The following is an 18,446-nucleotide window of genomic DNA, read 5'->3' as shown; positions in this document are numbered from 1 at the left end:
AACACACAGAGAATCTGTTCAACTTCATGCAGCCTAGATTTCCTAATCGATTTGTCCAAACAGTCCATTTTTCTTTTAGGTTCTAGTAACACCCTAAGGACTAGCACCATCTAGGCCCCAGACAGGAACACTGACTAATCCAGGCACTGCCTAATAAGGCTCTGACCTCGTGAACAATCTCTGCCTGCCTCTCTAGCAATCCACTAAAGCCGTGTCTCCAACAAATCCCACCTTTGGGGTGACCTTAAGCACACTGATCCCTGCTACGTGCAGCTTCAAAGCCATGGCACCAGCTCTGACAGGTGTAAGCACACTGTGAGTCTGAGAACCACGGCATTTTGGCCTGAAGCTGTCTTTATGAAAGTAAACTCCAGGGCTGGAGAGATGGCTCAGTGGTTAAGAGCACTGACTGTTCTTTCAGAGGTCCTGAGTTCAATTTCCAGCAACCACATGGTGGCTCACAACCATCTGTAATGAGATCTAATGCCCTCTTCTAGTGTATCTGAAGACAGCTACAATGTACTTATATATAATAAATAAACAAATCTTAAAAAAAGAAAAGAAAGAAGGAAAGAAGAGAAAAGAAAAAAAAGAAAAGAAAAGTAAAACTCCAGGCTGTCTACAACCCATCGCATGTCATCCCAGTCAGGAAACCTGTGTCTGCCTGGCCAGCAAGCTCCATGGTAGCACAGGAAGACTCACCTGGCCGTTCTTCAGGCCTACCAACAGACCTTCTCTTCCAGCGGGGCCACCAATCACCTTGATGTAGCGAATGAGAGATTCCATCTGCCATTCCCTTTCCCTCACTCCACTGAAGGACAGGCACTGTAGCCGTTTCTCCTAGGAAGCAACCAAAGCTCAGCATGGAGGTTCAGAGAAAGCGTGCGTGCAGCCCTCTTGGGGGAACCCGTCCTTTACCATCAGTGGTAATCTAACCCTGGCTCCTCCCCGATCCTGCCATCACTAATCCACCACAGGCTTCCTTAGGCGCCATCTTTAACATGGACCTCCAGAGCCAACAGCAACAGGCCACTGACTTGCTGCAATTAGTCTCTAACTTGGGGTAGCCCTAAGTGGTAAGGGGCTTGAGACCCTCACATAGGTTTTACATGAGAATGGCTCCTAAACAATTTCTTCCTTTTTAACAGGTCTGGGCAAGATCAGGTCCACCCACAGTAGGCTTTTTTTCAAAGTCTTTCCAAAACTCCTCTTGACACTAACCTAAAGACTTTTAGAGACCTATGACTGGGGATAAAATTTCTTTTGGATAAAACCCCTCTTAGAGTACTGATTCTCAACGTGTGGGTCATGACCCCTTTGAGGGCTATATATCCTGCATACCAGATTACCAGATATTTACATTATGATTCATATCAGTAGTAAAATTACAGTTATGAATTAGCATAGAAATAATTTCTTGGGTAGGGTCACAACGTGAGAAATGGTCTCAGAGGGTTACAGCATTAGGAAAGTTGAGAACCACTGCCTTAGAGACTTTTTTTTTGGTGGTACAGATCTATAGTTCCAAGTCCTCTGGAGGCTGGGGCAGGAGCATTGCAAGTTCAAGGTTTGCCTGGGATCAGAGTGAGTTCAAGAACAGCCTGGGAAAATTAGTAAAACCTTGTCTCAAAAATTAATAAAAAAGTGGTGGGAGAGAAGACTGGGGATATGGTTCCATTGCAGAGGACTTTCCTATTGTAGGCAAGGCCCTGGGTTCAATTCCTAATGCCTCAAGAGGAAAAGGAAAAAATGGAATTCTCTTAGGAGGTAAAATTCTACTTATAAAAATCTATCCTAGATGGGTGTGGCACATGCCTTCAACTCGGCACTCGGAGGTAAATTGGAGATCATGAGCTTGAGGCCAGCTTGATCAACTTAGGAAAACACTATCTAAAAAAAACAAAACAAACAAACAAACAAAAAAAACCCAAACCAGAGCTGCACTGTAAGACATTTACAGTATATCCAATCCCAGTGTATCAACGTGCTCCACTGTCCACAACCAGCACAGCCATAGACTGACTTCATCTCCCTAACAAGACTCATCTAGATGCCAAGGGCCAGCCACGGAGTGATGAGCATCTCTTTTCCCTGAGGAAGACCCCTGCCCTGGGGGAGGAAGGATGAGCTGCCCACCTGGCACAGGATGATGTGGTCAGCACACACCACCAGCAGGTTGCACTCAAACTTCTTGACAATTTTCTCCTTTACCCGGTAGTGCATGTCTGCCGAGTCATCAGAGTACAACTCATAGATGAGGATCTTCTCTGGCAGCTGGATAGCTAATCGATTCTTGTAGATGGCAATTTTCTTGACAAGCTCTCTGCATTTAATCCGAACTGTCAACGGAGGGAAAGAGACTCTAGCAAAAGGTTGTTAAGTAAGGTGAAAGGCAGAGAAATTAAAAGCCATCATTTATTTATTTAATGCTCCTGGCAATTAAAGTGACACACTCTCATTACAAAAATCTTTAACGGGGCTGGAGAGACAGGCAGCTCAGTGGTTAAGAGCACTGCTGCTCTCTGAAGACTTGGGTTTGATTCCCAGTATCCACATGGTGGCTCACAACCACCTTAACTCCAGTTCCTGGGGATCTGTTACCCTCTTCTGGCCTCTCAGGCACTGCACACACATGGCACACAGACACACATGTAAAGTAAAGCTGGATCAATCTGTTAAAAGCTCTCCCAGAGCACCTGCCACGTGCAGGCGGCTGTGTTGAGTGGGGAGCAGAGCTACACATGCTACCATTTCAGGGAGAAACAGAGCGATCCGGCAGTCAGTGCTACTGCCTACATGTCTGAGGACACCTACACTCCTTACTCTGCATAGCAAGCAAGGCCCCTAGTGATCAAGAGCCCACCACAATGACAAATTTCATAGCTGGCCACACCCCTGCAACCTTCCTGACCACAGGGACTTCCATACAGTAGGCTCTGCCTCTCTACAGACCAAGTGGGGTAAACAACGCAAAGAGGACTTGCTGAGCTGTCCCCATGGCTACATTCCCACCACCTAGATGGAACAGAGATCTACCCTGGCAGGGACAAAAGAAGCCACCCTGAATCTACAGGATGGTCCATATGTGGGACCCCTATGCAAGACACCTGCCATATCTGGTCAGCAGCATCCAGACAGCATGTGTGCTCAGCACATCTGGATATGGACACAGCTCGGTGGAGCCTGACCTCCTTAACCAGCAGAGCTACTACATGAACAGAAGGGAACTGTCAGAGCTCAGACTGTGAGAGCACAGATCCCTGATCCTCTGACCAAGCCTGAGCCTATCTACTGCCCCTACTTGTCCAGTAGAAAGACCACCAAGAAGTGAGTAGAGGCTGAGGGAAAAGTATTCCAAAGTGGCTCTGACCAGAGATGGTAAATGTCCACAAAGCCCCATGCACTTCAGTCATTACAGCTCTGACTTATCAGCCCCATGGAATTATTGTAAAATGTAATGAGTTGGTGCTTTTTAAAAACAAAACAAAACAGGTTTTATTGCTTTGGCTAGGTCCTCAAAGAGATCTGCATCCTCCTTCTACCGCCAAAAGCTAAAGCAAGGCCAGGGAGACATTTACCATTATTTTGCATTGCACTGTCACCAGCCCAAGCCCAGACCCTTTGCTGGTGTCTATAAGCAAGGGCAAGCTCCCTCTTACCTTTCTGCTCTGTGATCAGGTGTTGCACAATGACATCTGTCATGCTGTCCCTGTAGGCATACCGATCCTTGTAAAGTCCGTGAACTGTGCTAAAGATAAGCTGGTAGAAGGAAATGGTGCCATCCTGGCAGCCTACCACCTGTGGAGAAGGGCGCTGTCAATCTAGGCTGAGGGGAGAAGCAGTCTCCCTTCCACCTGTTAGGAGCAATGGCTGAGAATCTGAGTGGCTGACCTGGTGCTCAGGGCCTCCTCTAGCAATGCTCTGCAGGATGAACTTCCTCTACTCACCACGTAATTGGAGTCAGGTTTCACTCTACAGGTCCACACCCAGGAGTTCTGCTCCCCAACGGTCCCCAGCCGCACTCCATCCTTGGTGAAAAGAGATACCTGCTTGTCTGAACCCCCTACCAAAATGTACTCTCCTTTAGTGAAGTAGCTGATGCAACAGGGGTCAAAGTTCAGTGGCCGATCCTTCCCGATCTGAGGAAAGAGAACACACACCGAGTGAAAGACCAATCCACAACCACAACAGTAAGGGTCCCCCCACCAACATTAGTCGGATAGAGGGAATGTTAGGAAGGCAAGGGGGCTGCCCAGTCTTATCTCCTGAGCTACTCCATTTCCTACACAGGCCTCTCCACCTCTGGAACCCACTGTTCCCCTCAACCCAGCCAAACCCTTGGCCCCTAAAGTCTGCCATGCCTGACCTAAATGTTGGGAAGTTAGCCAGACTTCCTCAACCAACCTGGAGACCAGGGAGTCTTTCCCTCAATCGCCCACCTCACACATGGTCAGCAACTCACCTCAGCTTCTTTTCTGTTTATTTTCTGAGCGTATTCACTTGAAAAGAATGCCCTGTATTCTTTATTCAAGAAAGATAACCCTAAAAACCTAGTTTTTGCTTTAAGGTTTAGGGTCAACTTCCAAGTGTTTTCCTATTTATAAATCTGGTAAAGTGAGCAGTCGGTCGATGCTGACAGTTTAATGAGTGCAATTTTGAACACATAAAACCACTGAAACAGTCAGCTCCAATTTCAACTTAGTTAATTCCCTTCAACTAATTTAAACTACAATTATAAATTTAGTTTGTTCACTTTTCTTTCCTTTTTAGGAATTCGAAATGCCTAACAACCAAAAGCTTCCCTCCTACCTCCCAATGCTACAAAGTCTAATAAGAAAACTCCGGCACCTGTCATGACATTGAGGGCTGAAGCTGCCGCTGAGACTTAGGGCTCCTCTTCCAAGTCACAACTAACTAAGTCAGGATAACTACAAGGACCAACTGAAGGCAGAAGCAAGTGACCAGAGCAGGCAGAAACTGAGCAAGGGGAACAGCTTCAGGCAAGAGTCTCTCAACACTGGCCCTTTCAGCTCCTTTTTGGATGGGCATGGAGTTTGAGGTGGGATACTGTAGAAAGGAAGGCCAGAAGGAAGCCCATTCTGTACACGAGCTCTGCTCACCATCTGGAAACCTTTAGCTACCTACCCACATGACTCACAGGTGAAGCCAAAACCTGTACTAGGATCTCAGCTGCTGCCCACAGAAAATACAGAGCAGAGCACAGCAGCACCAACTACCGGATCTCCCTCCCTCCTACCCTCCCTCTATTCCTTTCTCCTTTCCCTACCCTCCCACACTTGCCTTCAGAGGAACTTGAGAGAAATTAGTTTCTATGGTGTACAATTTATAATTCTCCGAATATAATTGAAAATTTCAAAAAGCAGGATAATATGGGGTTGGAGGGAAGGCTCAGAGTTTAAGAGCACTGGTTTGCGCTAACAGAGGACCTGGCAACTACATGGTAGTTTACTGGAATCTGTAACTCCTATTCCAGGATCTAACGCCCTCTGTTGGCTGCTGTGGGCACTGCACACAGGAGGCACATAGATGTGTACAGGCAAAGCATCCAAACATATTAAACTATTTTTTAAAGTAGAAAAATGTGAATCTTATTTGAGAAAAGACAATCAGCAAGGCCAGACCCATGGTGGTTCAGATGCTGGAACAAGCAGATGAAAACTTTGAACCACCAGGGATAACATGGTTCACAATACTAAGGAAGGGGGGGTTGGGGATTTAGCTCAGTGAGTAGAGTGCTTGTCTAGCAAGCGCAAGGCCCTGGGTTCGGTCCCCAGCTCCGAAAAAAAAAGAAAAGAAAAAAAAATACTAAGGAAGGGGCTGGAGATGGCTCAGTGGTTAGGAGCACGGACTGCTCCTGCAGCCGGCTTGAACTGGGCTCCCACATGGAACTGGAAGATGACGTGACTAAAATAAGTCACTTTAACAGACAGAGAGATTATGAAGAGTCAAGTAAGTGACTGGAATCTGAAGGAATAGAAAGAATGAAGAAAATGTATCTGAAGAGATGAAGGCCAGAGTTTTATCACCTTTTAATTTTTTCCCTTCCCTTCATCATGCTTTTTTAAAAGAATAAATATATAGGGGTTTTTTGTTTGGTTGTTTGTTTGGTTGTTTTTTTTTTTAAGCCTGGTGAATCCCAAGCAGGGAAATACAATGAGTCTCTTTAAAGTCTAATATTTTCAGTCCCCAGCTCCAAAAAAAAGAAAAAAGAAAAAAAGGAAAAAAAAAAAAGAAAAAAAGTCTAATATTACTTTTCATTGAAAATCATTTGTATAAAAATCAGAGCTTTTGTTTGTTCATTTGTTTTTGTTTTGTTTTGTGGTTTTTGGAGACAGGGTTTCTTTGTGTAGCTTTGGCTGTCCTGGAACTCAAGAGATTTGCCTCCCTCTGCTTCCTGAGTGCTGGGATTAAACCACCTGGCTAAAAGTCAGTTTTTAATTCAACTATATCTTATAAATAGTCATCACTAGACTACTTTGACAGACTTCTAGCGTCTGTCTGGTCAGGTTCCAAACTAGCTGTGGTCACAGACTAAACCATGTTCTTGAGGCCAATGGCCTCTCAAGACCTCAATTTTCTTACAGGTACAGCAATGGTGGTAGCAGTTCCTCCAGAGTAACTTGAGGACTAAAAGAGCTAGTCCTGTAAACAGCACAACAGTATCTGCACCAAGGAACACCAGCTGTGGCTACTAAGCCACAGCCTGGTCAAACACTACAAATGTCTGAAAGGCCAAAATTACACAAATGTTACCTAATTCTGACAAGAATGTTGGCTTTGTTTTAGCAAACCTTATCCTGTATTTAATCTCCAAATCACCCCAGAGTTGAAAAGATACTTCAAAACCAAGAAATAACTTCACTGTCCCAAACAAGTTACCATCTGTACCACGGTTTGGACTTTAAATGACTCTCAAAAACTCTTGTCTAAGGCTCAGTCCCCAGCCAACATTATGGAAAGGAGGATAAAGTTTAAGGGGTGGGACTTGGTTGAAAGAAACATGTCACTGGATATGTCCTCTTAAAAGCATATTGGAAATTCTCAAAGATCTAGTCAAGTAATCCAATCTGGGTTTCAATCCCACGCTCCACCATTTTCCAACTATGTGGTACGTACTGCTCTGGTCTTGGTCTCCCATTTCTAAAAGTGCATAATTAAAGTCACTTTTCACAGTGCTGAACACACTTGTAGAAGAGAAGACAAAGTCCTAGGCTGAGGACCTGAAGTCAAGCTCAATATGCAGATGCTGTCAATGATCGTGCATAGTCACTGGTAACACTCTCAGAAGTGCACTATCAAAGTGTGCTGTAGCTGACATGTGTGAGTAGGTTTGCATGGTGCTACATACCTGTTTCCCACTCAGCTGGTAGAAGGAAAGTTTCTGTCCCCAGTCAGCTACAGCCAGGATGTCATTATGTTCCTCTCTAATCAACAGAAGACAAAAGAGGTTATAAGGGGGCACAGTCTGCTGATGATTGTGGCTAGGGGCTCAACAAACAACAGGAAAAAGAAAGCCCTGGCCAAGCTGTCAGGGAGCCAAGTACTACACAGCCATACTGGGGCCAGCATACAATCAGGCCAACCATAAATCAGCCCAGAGACAGGTTTGGCCCTCCTGGGATCTGCTATTGCCCTGACTCCTAGCCGTGAATGGTCTGGGCTAGGACATGGCTACGGCAGCAGAAGGTAAGCCCCTTGTTTCAGACTTTCTGGGGAGCAACTTGAAGGATGAGCATGGTGGCACACCCAAGGGTACCTTCTCCTGTGTACTGTTAAATGTGAGGAGTAGCCATGAGACATAGCTCATAGTGAGGAGGCTAGACTGTTCTAGTAGATGGAATTTCCTCAGTATTCCTGAAGAAGATTAACACCCACACCCAAGTTCCCTTACAGCCAGGGTTCTTGAAAAGATAAAATGGCATCTGAATAAATCTCATTTGAAGATCAACAACTGCCATTGGAAACAGGCCTATAGATCTGTGTCATGGAACGGGACTTCAGGACTAGAACCTAGGAGAAAGGCCTCCACTCAGATGGGAAGACAACCACTTAGAATGCAGAGAGGTTTCTCAGCCTGAAGGCTGGAACAAAATCCTCCCCAAGTGGCTGAACCTCTATTAACGCCTGCTTCCCTAAGCCCAGGGTCTGACAGTCACCTGGCAGCACCAGTAGCCACATAAGCATGCTTTGTGTAGCATGGTCTGGAAACCCCAGCCAGGATGGCAGTGAGGAAAATGCCATAGACATTAATTCAAAATTCAGAAAAGGGGGAAAGATAAGGAAGATGCTAGCAGAAGGCTTACAGATGAACTATGCTTACTGACACTGAAGTCCAAACCCTAGCCACCAGCAAAACCCCTGTGGAGAGGCTGCATGTGGCACTACGTTAGGCTAAACTGCTAGACACTACACCAGGAGTGTCCAATCAAGCCCATAATGGTGGGCAGTGGGCTTTACCAAAACACCATGTTGATAATAAAATAGGCCTGAAGCTCAGATGGGAACCTGAGGGGCCATCCTTATTCCTTTCTGTGCGTCCACTTCCCACCCCACAAACCTGGATTCCTCTAAGGAGGTCTTAGATGTCAGGGGTACAGTGAGGAGGGTCCCAAGCTAGAATGTGATTGTCCAATCACAACACCCTGGCTGCCTCAGCTTTTCCCACTCTACCACAAGGATTTCCCTTACAGATCATATCAACTGAGAGAAGAGAGATTGCCCAACAGCCAGGACTATGGGTGTAAGGGGGTGAGAGTTAAGGGCTTCCCCTTTATGTATGTCCTAGCCAATGCAAGGTAAAATAGAGTGGGATAGGCCAAGGAAATATATCCAGTAACAAAAAGCATCAAATGAATGGTGGTCCTACCAAGGCACTGTAAATCAAGCTTCTCGGAGAATGTCTAATGTTGCTGGAAGGGGCTCGCTCAGACATTAACTTGAGAAGTAGGCATGGAAGTCAGAAGGGACAAACAGAGGTACCAGGGGCCTATTCAGAGACGGCAGTTTACAAAGGTGTATCCTCCTCTGTGCTACCCAGTTTCTCCTCCTTTCTCAGAGGATTGCTCTATCTGCCACCCACACATGCTTCTCAGGGGAGCTTCCCTTTGTGAGTGTGGGGGCACACCAACAATCCCCGGCCCCTGTTCTGCTGCCCTTGGCCAAGGAGTTCCTCAGCAGCATTTGCTTCGGCAGGTCTGTGGGGGCCTGGGCCCTCCCGAGGGTCCTCACTCTGTGGGACACACTCACGAGTTGCCGTCCCTGGGACTGTCGTCCTCTTCCTCTTGCTCTTCCTCCTCTGCCTCACTACCCTGACTACTGTACACTGTTGACTTCAGAATGGAAGGGATTTCCTGAAAATATCTGTTGACAATGACATCCTCAGCATCCTCGTTCTCTCTGCTCATCCAGATATTCTCCCATCGGCTGTAGACAGTAAGGGGATGTTCACAATCACATTGCCTAGGACTACACTGAAGCCATAATTTCAAAACCTGCCAAGGAGCCCCTGGACCCTGCCCGGAAGAGGACAGCCACCAGGTAACTGGGCATCCTGCTTCTCATGAATTAAAAATGGTAGCTTGAAGCCACAAAGTCATCTGTGGCCACAAAATCAAACAGCAGGAACTCTGGGGTAGGCTAATGGCCTTTGAAGGCATGCTCTACACGTGGAGGGCCTCCGCAGGACAGAGTTACTCAGGAAGAAATATAATACCTGTTGTAAGAAAGGCAACGGCATTAAACAGCCTCCTCAATCAAGTGGGCGCCCACCTGTAAAGTAACACTGGGACAGTAAACAATTGAGCCCTTTAATTTACCCGCAGAGAACTCCGTGGGGATAGGTTTAATAATATTATAGAATTACGCAAAGAGCCGAGAGAGCTTTTAGTCCACCCTCAAAGTCACATGGCATAAAAGAAAAGTATGTATGAGGTTTGAGCAGGTAGGTGCCAACTGTCTGCAGACCTTTAGGTTTTAGGGGTACTTGTAGGCTTAATTTTAACTTTTTGGCCAGAGAAATTTAAAAAATAATAATAAAGCACCCAAGAGAGTGCCATTCTGTTAACAGTGTAACAGGAGGGTGGGTGCATGCTTCGGACATGAGGGAAGGGCGGACGAAACAAGAAGAGAAGCACAGGGAGATCGGAACAATTAGTCCATGAAGAAGTCTCTCTCTCTTTCTCTCTCTCTCTCTCTCTCTCTCTCTCTCTCTCTCTCTCTCTCTCTCTCTCTGTCCCTCTCTCTCTCTCTCTGTCTGCTGGCCTAGATAGTTCATCTGTTTAGCTAAATCTCTGGGATTCATTCCAAAATTCAATATAGGCTCTTTTAAAACTTCATTTATGAAAAGCAGGTTCCAAACAGACCAGGCAAGTGGGAAGAGAGGACTTTAAACTACAAAGACGTCAGGAAGAGAAAAAGAGCTCAGAGGCTTCTTCTAACAGTCCCAACCAGGAGAAACACAGCCATGAGTACCTTGAAGGGTTCCAGCAGATGGACCATATTGGGGAGAGGGAGCCCCCAGGGCGCTCGATCTTCACTTTCTCTTCGCCATTTTTGTTCCGGATGCTGATGATACCATTGGACATCCCTAGAGCCAGGTACTGACCATCATTTGTCCAGCTGCACACACAGCCAATGGAGGGCATGGGGGGGGCACACAGAGGGCAGAGCTGTGAGGCAGCAGCAGCCAGGTTGTGGTTTCATCACTCTCACTTATTCCTGACAGACTCAGCTTAGACTGCCACTTACATCTGGAATCAGGGAGACTAAGGCAGGGACATCTATTTTAGATGGCATTTATCCCAACTCTGTGCAGACATCTCCATGGCAGCCTATACTCCAGACTAGGCCCTATTTTCTGCTTTACAGTTCAATTCCCTCCCAATCTAAGGGCTCCCAGTAAACAAACTGTCTCGTGACTTTTTAGCCCTCGAACAGGGCTTCACGTGTCATTCAACAAATCACACGAGTTGAATCACAGAGTACCTTCAGAAGCTGCTCAGTTATAGAGTGCCTAGGCCTACTGGTGCTGTATTGCCGGAAATGGTATTGTTATCACCATTGCTCCATGATTTAGTAACCACCCCAAGGTCACAGGCCTATCAGTGACAGGATGCAGATTCTGGTCTGAGTCTAGCACCAGCGTCAGAGGTTCCTGCCTGAGTTTCCCAGCGGAGACACCCATGTCAGCTCAGCATACAAAGGTTATCAAAGGCACCAGTCTTTCCATCAAGGAGACAAGAGAAGGAAAAGGGAAATACTGAAGCCTATCCCAACTGGCCAACAGCACACTTTCTCTGTGGGGTCTGCTGGGGAGAGAAAGGACACAACGCCTGTAGTTAGAGCCTCCCTCCCTTACCTGCAGCAGGTGATCTTGCTGTTGGATTTGTGCTTGGAGACAGACTTCTGCTCAGGAGACCACAGCCCTTCAGTATCAAGCAACAGAAAAGAGAGCAAGACCACTCAGCAACAAGAGGAGTAAACCATCCGTTCACACAAACTCAAATCTCCAGGGTCTTATGCTGAGTTAAGAAAAAGAAAAAGCCAACTTCCAAAGGCTTGACACCATAAAAGTCCACATATATAACATACTGAATGACAACTACACGCGGAGAACACATCTATGGTACTGGGATTGTGGGTACCTAGTGGCAGAGGGTGGTAGGTAGAAGGCACTGGTATGGGAATGGGATCCTGTACTGCAGTGGTCATACACTGCCAAACGTGATTGAGGGACAGAACTAAAACACACTGTGCCCCTCCTCCCTGGTTTCTGTACTGCCCATTGGGTGCCTCCTGGGTGCCACTAGGAGAACTGGGTGAAAAATACATGGCACTGCTCTGCACTGTCTCTGCAACGCACTGAGACTCTACCACTGTTGTTTAAAAATAAAATAAAAGGTAGATGGTGAAGTTCTAGGCAAGTTTTTCAGATTTATATCCCAAAGAAAAGGACAACTTAGCTGCCCATAGCTGGGGTGTGGCTGCCGGAGAACAACCTGGCATGAAAATAGTTAAGAAAATGGAAAGTGCAGGAGTAAGGCTGTGACGCTTCCCACTGATGACCCAGTCTCAGACAGACAGACACCACGTGTTCTCATGCCTAACTGAGATGACCCAGTCTTAGACAGACACCACATGTTCTCATGCCTAACCTTTAATATTTATAAATAAGGGGTGTGACAGTGGGTTCAGACAATGAAATTAGTAGGAAATTATGAGAGGGAACAAGAGGCTTGGGGGAGGGGAATGGTAACAGACGTGAAAGGGTAAGGAGGGCACCAGGAAGGGAGTGTGGATGAGGCAGAGAGGTGGGGAGAAACAACAAAAAGTCACCATGAAACCTAACTCTGTCAAGCTAATAACAATAAAATAAGTAACAAGGGGCTGGAGAGATGGCTCAGTGGTTAAGAGCACTGGCTGCTCTTCCAGAGGTCCTGAGTTCAACTCCCAGCAACCACATGGTGGCTCACTACCATCTGTAATGGGATCTGGTGCCCTCTTCTGGTGTTTCTGAAGACAGCTACCGTGTACTCACATACATTAAATAAATAAATCTTAAAAAAAAAAAAAAAAAAAAAAAGGTAACGAATAAGCTTTTTGGAGAGTCCACTTTCTAGGCCTCTGTCACCTCAAATGACTGTATGTGAGCTGTGCACATGGCACATTGGTCAGCTTAGGCTTGCTCCCACCAATCCTCAGAGGTGGTCCAGTGTCCTAAACAACAGACAACAAAGCAAACCACCCTGCCTGGGCTGTGAAATACACAGCCAATGCACACACAGAGAGCAGAGAAAGCCGTGGGTGAATGGAGACCTGAGTGAATGTGTGCTATCACATGGCTTCACGTCAAGGACCCCACAGCTTCAGACCCAGAGCAACGGCAAAGTCTCTTCCCCTGGGGTGAGACTAAAGGGGATGGTAGAGCCTTCCCTACTATGTGTGCATACTGGCAATGCATGCAGAAAAGGCCACCACAGCTTTCCTCCCAGATATTTATGGCTTGAAGACTGTGCCCTAGAGAGAACGCTCTGACAAGGTTAGCTCAACCTGCCCCCTCATTTGTAATAACCTGCCTCCGTGACTCAGCTGTAAACAAGAACCCTGCCTCTATGGTCAACTCGATACAATAAACACACTGGGCTTCCGGAGAGTTGTGACCTATTCAATCCCAGTTTTCCCAACTGGGTCTTATCTCTTCTTGTTCCCTACTGTCCCAGTCACATGGGTCCCTAGAGTCCCTGTAGCTAAGCAAGGTTTAAAAGGGAAATGTCTGTGAATGCCTGAGTCTTCCCCTCCCTTCCTTCTAACATTTCCACCCCACCCATGCATTTTGTCTGTGCTCCACTGCAAGTGCAGGAAGCCTTCAGCTGCAGGAACCTTCCTGCCCAGCCTCCCTTAGGAATATCTGCACTCAAACTCTGCACATAGCTGCCCAGCCCGGGTCTCACCCTACTCCTCCAGTGTTGGCTAAGTGACTGCCAGTGGCCCCAGAACCATACTGAGCCCCTGTATTTTCTCCTTCACCAGGAGAATAGGAATGAGTGAAACATAATTTCAGGAGTTGGTACAGAACTCAGAAAAATTTATTTTAAAAGATGTATTCATCTATTATTCACCTATTATATATAAGTACACTGTAGCTGTCTTCAGATACACCAGAAGAGGGCATCAGATCTCATTACAGATGGTTGTGAGCCACCATGTGGTTGCTGGGAATTGAACTCAGGACCTCTGGAAGAACAATCGGGGCTCTTAACCACTGAGCCATCTCTCCAACCCCAGAAAATTTTTTAATGGCTCTCAAACCATAGGAATTCTCTCTTTAAAAAATTCATTGTAAACTATCAGTACAGTGCTACTAAAACACTATAGGTATGGCTGCATGTGTATGCTTGGTGGAGTTGTGTGTGGGGAAGCCTGTCCTGGGAAGTAGAAGCTGATGGTGAGATATCTTCCTCTATCCCTCTCTATTTTTCTGACAGGGTCTCTCATCTTGGCCTGGCTGTCTGTCCAGCAGGCCCTAGGACCTGACTGGAGCCGCAGACAAAGCACCGCAGCTGGCTTCTACATGGGCACTTGACCTTTGATCTAACAAGAGCACTTTACCCACAGAGCCATTTCCCTAGCCTGAGTACTTTTACCCATGCGGTATTTTTGCAAATCCTACCTTCCTCTGCCATAGGCTTGAAAGCAGGGATATTTTATCTCCCCCAGACAGGTACATGGATCAGCACAAGAGGACATGCTACATTGTTCTAGGCAAATGGCAGTGCTTCCAGAGAAAAGCAGTCCCTGCTAGGGTGAGCAAGTCTTCTGTGTGCTCCCATCCTTCACACCGTTCCTCCCCTAGGACCCTACTGCTCGTCTGTCTCAAATGGCTTGCCATCCTCAAGGTCATCACCTCTCACTGTCTCAATGCAGTTTCTTTCTTTTAAAGGTAGGGATTCTCTGTGTAGCTCCAGTTGTCCTGGAACTATGTAGTCCAGGCTGGCCTTGAACTCACAAAGATCTGCCTGCCTCTGCCTCCCAATCTCTAGGATTAAAAGCATGTGGCACCACTGCCCAGCTCTTGCTGCAAACTTAAAGGATCAACCTCCCTTGGCTGCTGGAGGTGAAGAGGTCTCACTCTCTAAGGACAGGCATCGGCTTGTACGAGTGTGTCTCAGCATTCTCCACTAGAGGTGGTGGGAACTGAAACTTACCAAAGTCACTGGAGGAACAAGATGCCAGCTGGTGGGTAACAGGATTGTAGGAGACACACTGTATAGAGTCATTGTGCCTGGAAGTTGAAGAGCTGAAGATTATTCCACAACAAACCACAAATGTCTCAGTAGCTACAACTGGAGATTCAAAGCATGCTTGAAGGAGCTGGAGAGATGGCTCACAAGTTAAGAGCACTTAATACTCTTCCAGAGGACCAGAATTCAATCCCAGTACCCAAAAACAGCTCACAGCTGTCTGTAGCTCCAGTTCTAAAGGATCTGATGCCCTCTTCTAACCTTTTCAGGCAAAAAAAAAAAAAAAAAAAAAAACAAAACAAAACAAAAACCTATACACATAAAATAAAATGAAAAAGTACATTTAAAAACAAAACAAAACTTCGGTCCCCAGCTCCGAAAAAAAGAACCAAAAAACAAAACAAAACAAAACAAAACAAAACAAAACAAACAAACAAAAAAGAGCAACCCTAAGACTGAAGCCTCAGATGACACACTGCAAGCCCTGCTCTAGGGGACCAACAGCACAGGGTCACATTTACAGGACTGCCCTCAAAACCAGTTTCTACCTAGTCAGCATCCCACCCAACTCAAACTCCTCCTCTAGGGCTCTCCTCCTGATACCTCCAGTGTGTGTCTGAGACAAAGACAGAGAACCCAGCCTAGTGCAAGGTGCAGGTGACATGCTATATTTGTGGCTCTAATTGACAAGTTCTCTGGTCCAGAAACACGGGGTGGAGTATGAGGAATACAGTGCAGGCCAGGGTCTGGAAACATGGCAAATGCTGAGGTACACTCTATGGCATCTCAGCCAGATCTAGCTTCTCACTTCGTGGTAACACTGTGAGCATAGTCTCATTCACTGTTCATCTAAACTTGGTGTTCAGAGCAGCATGGATCACAGTAGACAACAGGTAGAAGCACCCCAAATGTTCATCAGCTGATCCATTAGCAATCCGAATGGAATATACACACAATGGTGTATTACTCAGTCATGAGGACATTACATGAAATAAACTGTGGTGGTTTGAATACTCATGGCCCAAGGAGTGGCACTATTAGGAGGTGTGGCCTTGGAGGAAGTGTGTCACTGTGGGGGTGGGCTTAGAGACCCTCCTCCTAGCCACGTGGGAGGTGGGAGCCAGTCTTCTCCGGGCTGCCTTCTGATCAAGATGCAGTAGAGCTCTCAGGTCATCTAGCACCATGACACTAAGTAGACCCTGCCATGCTTCCTGCCATGATGATAATGGACTAAACCTCTGAACCTATAAGCCAGCTTCAAATAAATGTTGTCCTTTATAAGAGCTGCCTTGGTCATGGTCTCTTCACAACAATGGAAACCCTAAGTCAATCACAAAACACCAAATGCTATGTGATTCCACTTGCATGAGGCACCTAGAGGAGCCAAACTCCTCAAAAAGGACAATGACAGTTGCCAAGGCTGAGACAAGACAGAATGGAAGATGTTAAGTACTTAGTTTAAAGTTCAGGAAGATGAAAGGGTCTAAGGACTTTACTTGCCAAAATTTGTCTAGATAATAGTGTTAATGTACCTAACACCTGGTGGCGGATGGCCAGTTTACATTCGGGGTATTTCTCTATAGTTGAAAATAAAAAAAGTACTTTCTATGGACCAGGTATGGTGCTAGGTGCTAGAATTATAAACATGTGAAAACAGGGACAGAGTCTACCTTCCAGAGCCCACAGGCCAATGGGTGACATTAATCAGCCAGCATATGTAAGACCACAGCGTAAGTAATGCTCAGGAGAGGCATTCCTGAGCCTGGTGGTAGGAATGGGTTGGCAGCAGACAGAGACCTAGAGATGGAGAGGGGCTAACTAGTAGAGGGAGATTTGAGCATGGCCCCTAAGGAGCAGGAGCCTTAAAGCACACTGGCCTGTCTAGCTTTTGATACTGGGTAGATGCAAAGCCATTCTCAAAGGCAGAGACACTGAAGGGGACAGGCTGGGTGAGAGGGGAATGAGAGGGATCTGTGGTGCCAGATTAGCTGGCTGAGCTGGTGACCCATCATTCCCAACCAACCCTTCCCCATGCTTAATCCAAGTTCATCTTAGAGAGGAGAGCTTCTTCATACATTCTTCCCATGAGGGTGTGGCTACAGTGAAGAGCCGTCAGAGCAGAGTCATGGGCAGCCCTTGTAAACCTAGCTGCCTGAGGCTGAAGCAGGGAGGTTATAAGCTTGAGGCCTGCCTTATAGAGGAAGACCCTGTCTCAGGCAAACAAGACAGCTGTCACCATGAGTCACTCACGTGTACTTCAGAATGCCTTCCAGTTTTGAGGTCCAGATAATGATGCTCTTGTCAGCAGATCCAGAAGCAAAGCGCTTGCCTAAAGGGTTTTTGAAAAGAAAATCCTCACGTGTATTTTAAACCATAATTTTCCAGATAGAATGTCCAAGAAAACTAATTCTTCAAGGCACATACTCAGCTAGTAATGTAGTTCAGTTGACAAGAGTAGCTGTTTAGTATGTATGAGGCCCAGGTTCAAATCCAGCACTGCACAGAGTAGGGGTGTATTCCCATCACCCATCATGGCAAGAAGATCAGAGGTTCAGAGTCATCCTTGGCTATAGAATGAGTTAGAGGCCAGCTGGACTACAAGAGACCCTGTCTGGAAAATATTTTTAAAGGGGAGTAAGTATCCCTTTATTCTGTAGCACGGTTTGTATGTGGTGTAGGACGGAACCTAGGGCTTACATACCCCACAAAGAAACTGTACCCCAGCTCTTCCACCGCTTCTCAGCAACACTGGCAACGGGGACGGACTGCAGTTTGGACTTTGGGGTTCCACCTGCTCTTCCTGACACTAAGTATGCCCAGACACACTGAGGGTCAGCTACATCTGTGTGCCATGCTCTGCAGTAAGGGCTGAGCAGCGATTCAGATATTTAAGCTTCAGTTCCATGGTGTCTAGTCCAAGAAGCAGACATTAAGCTTATCCAACACAGATACAATATGGGGGGTGGGGAGTGAGTCCTACGAAAGAGAGTAACTGGGGGAGCTAACATTAAAATTTTTACTTTTTTTTACTTTTTTTTTTTCTTTTCTTTTTTTCAGAGCTGGGGACTGAACCCAGGGCCTTGTGCTTGCTAGGCAAGCGCTCTACCACTGAGCTAAATCCCCAACCCCAAATTTTTGCTTTTTTAAAGATTTTACTTATTTTTATTTTGTGGGTATTTGCTTACATGTCTGTGTACCATGCACATGCCTGGTGCCTGAATAGGCCAGAGGATGACAACAGATCCCTGAAACTACAGTTGTAGGTGGTTGTAAGCCACCATGTAGGTGCTGGGAATTGAACCTGGGTCCTCTAGAAGAACACTTGGTGCTTTTGACTGCTGTGGCACTTCTCCAGCCTCCTAATTTTTTTTAAATTTGCAGTTATACAACTGTATACTATTGTATATATTGTATATGTATTGTATATATTGTATATATATACAAATATATACTATTTGTCTACGCATGTGTTTGTGTGGTGTATGTGAGTACACATACATGCGTATTCATAAGAGTGTGGGGTAAGGCTGATGTCAGGTACCTTCCTCTACTGCTCTCCTCTACTGCACTAACCCTGGAGCTCAGACTTCGCTAAGTTAACTGTCCAGAGAGCTCGTCCTGTCTCCACCTCCCTAATGCTGGGCCAGCAGGCACACACACCACTGTGCTAGAGATACAAACTCAGGT

General features: G+C 46.3%; 1 protein-coding gene and 1 long non-coding RNA gene across 8 annotated transcripts in view; one reads left to right on the top strand and one right to left on the bottom strand.

Moving 5' to 3' along the window:
* Window positions 1–18,446, bottom strand: part of Ift122 (intraflagellar transport 122) — a 70,234-nt gene that overhangs the window by 34,566 nt on the left and 17,222 nt on the right. For 3 of the 5 annotated variants that reach the window (XM_087657607.1, NM_001309521.1, NM_001009416.2), the window contains 9 exon segments: window positions 17,010–17,088; window positions 14,724–14,800; window positions 11,378–11,444; window positions 10,492–10,638; window positions 7,370–7,445; window positions 3,948–4,139; window positions 3,660–3,798; window positions 2,137–2,339; window positions 703–840 (listed from right to left, as the gene is read on the bottom strand). In XM_087657607.1, the coding sequence (XP_087513733.1) occupies window positions 703–840; window positions 2,137–2,339; window positions 3,660–3,798; window positions 3,948–4,139; window positions 7,370–7,445; window positions 10,492–10,638; window positions 11,378–11,444; window positions 14,724–14,800; window positions 17,010–17,088 (1,118 nt within the window). 5 annotated transcript variants of the gene reach the window in all.
* Window positions 7,593–11,931, top strand: LOC147995029 (uncharacterized). Of its 3 annotated transcripts, none has more exons than XR_015686957.1 (3): window positions 7,593–7,707; window positions 9,430–9,558; window positions 10,461–10,616. It is a non-coding gene; the product is annotated as an uncharacterized LOC147995029 (long non-coding RNA). The 3 variants fall into 3 exon arrangements; XR_015686958.1 differs by having other exon boundaries at window positions 7,618–7,707; window positions 10,370–11,931; XR_015686956.1 differs by having other exon boundaries at window positions 7,626–7,707; window positions 10,367–11,931.

The sequence above is a fragment of the Rattus norvegicus genome, chromosome 4 (assembly GCF_021556685.1).
Source record: "Rattus norvegicus strain SHRSP/BbbUtx chromosome 4, alternate assembly SHRSP_T2T, whole genome shotgun sequence".
Taxonomy (NCBI): Eukaryota; Metazoa; Chordata; class Mammalia; order Rodentia; family Muridae; genus Rattus; species Rattus norvegicus.
This window is presented reverse-complemented; position numbering and strand designations above follow the sequence as displayed.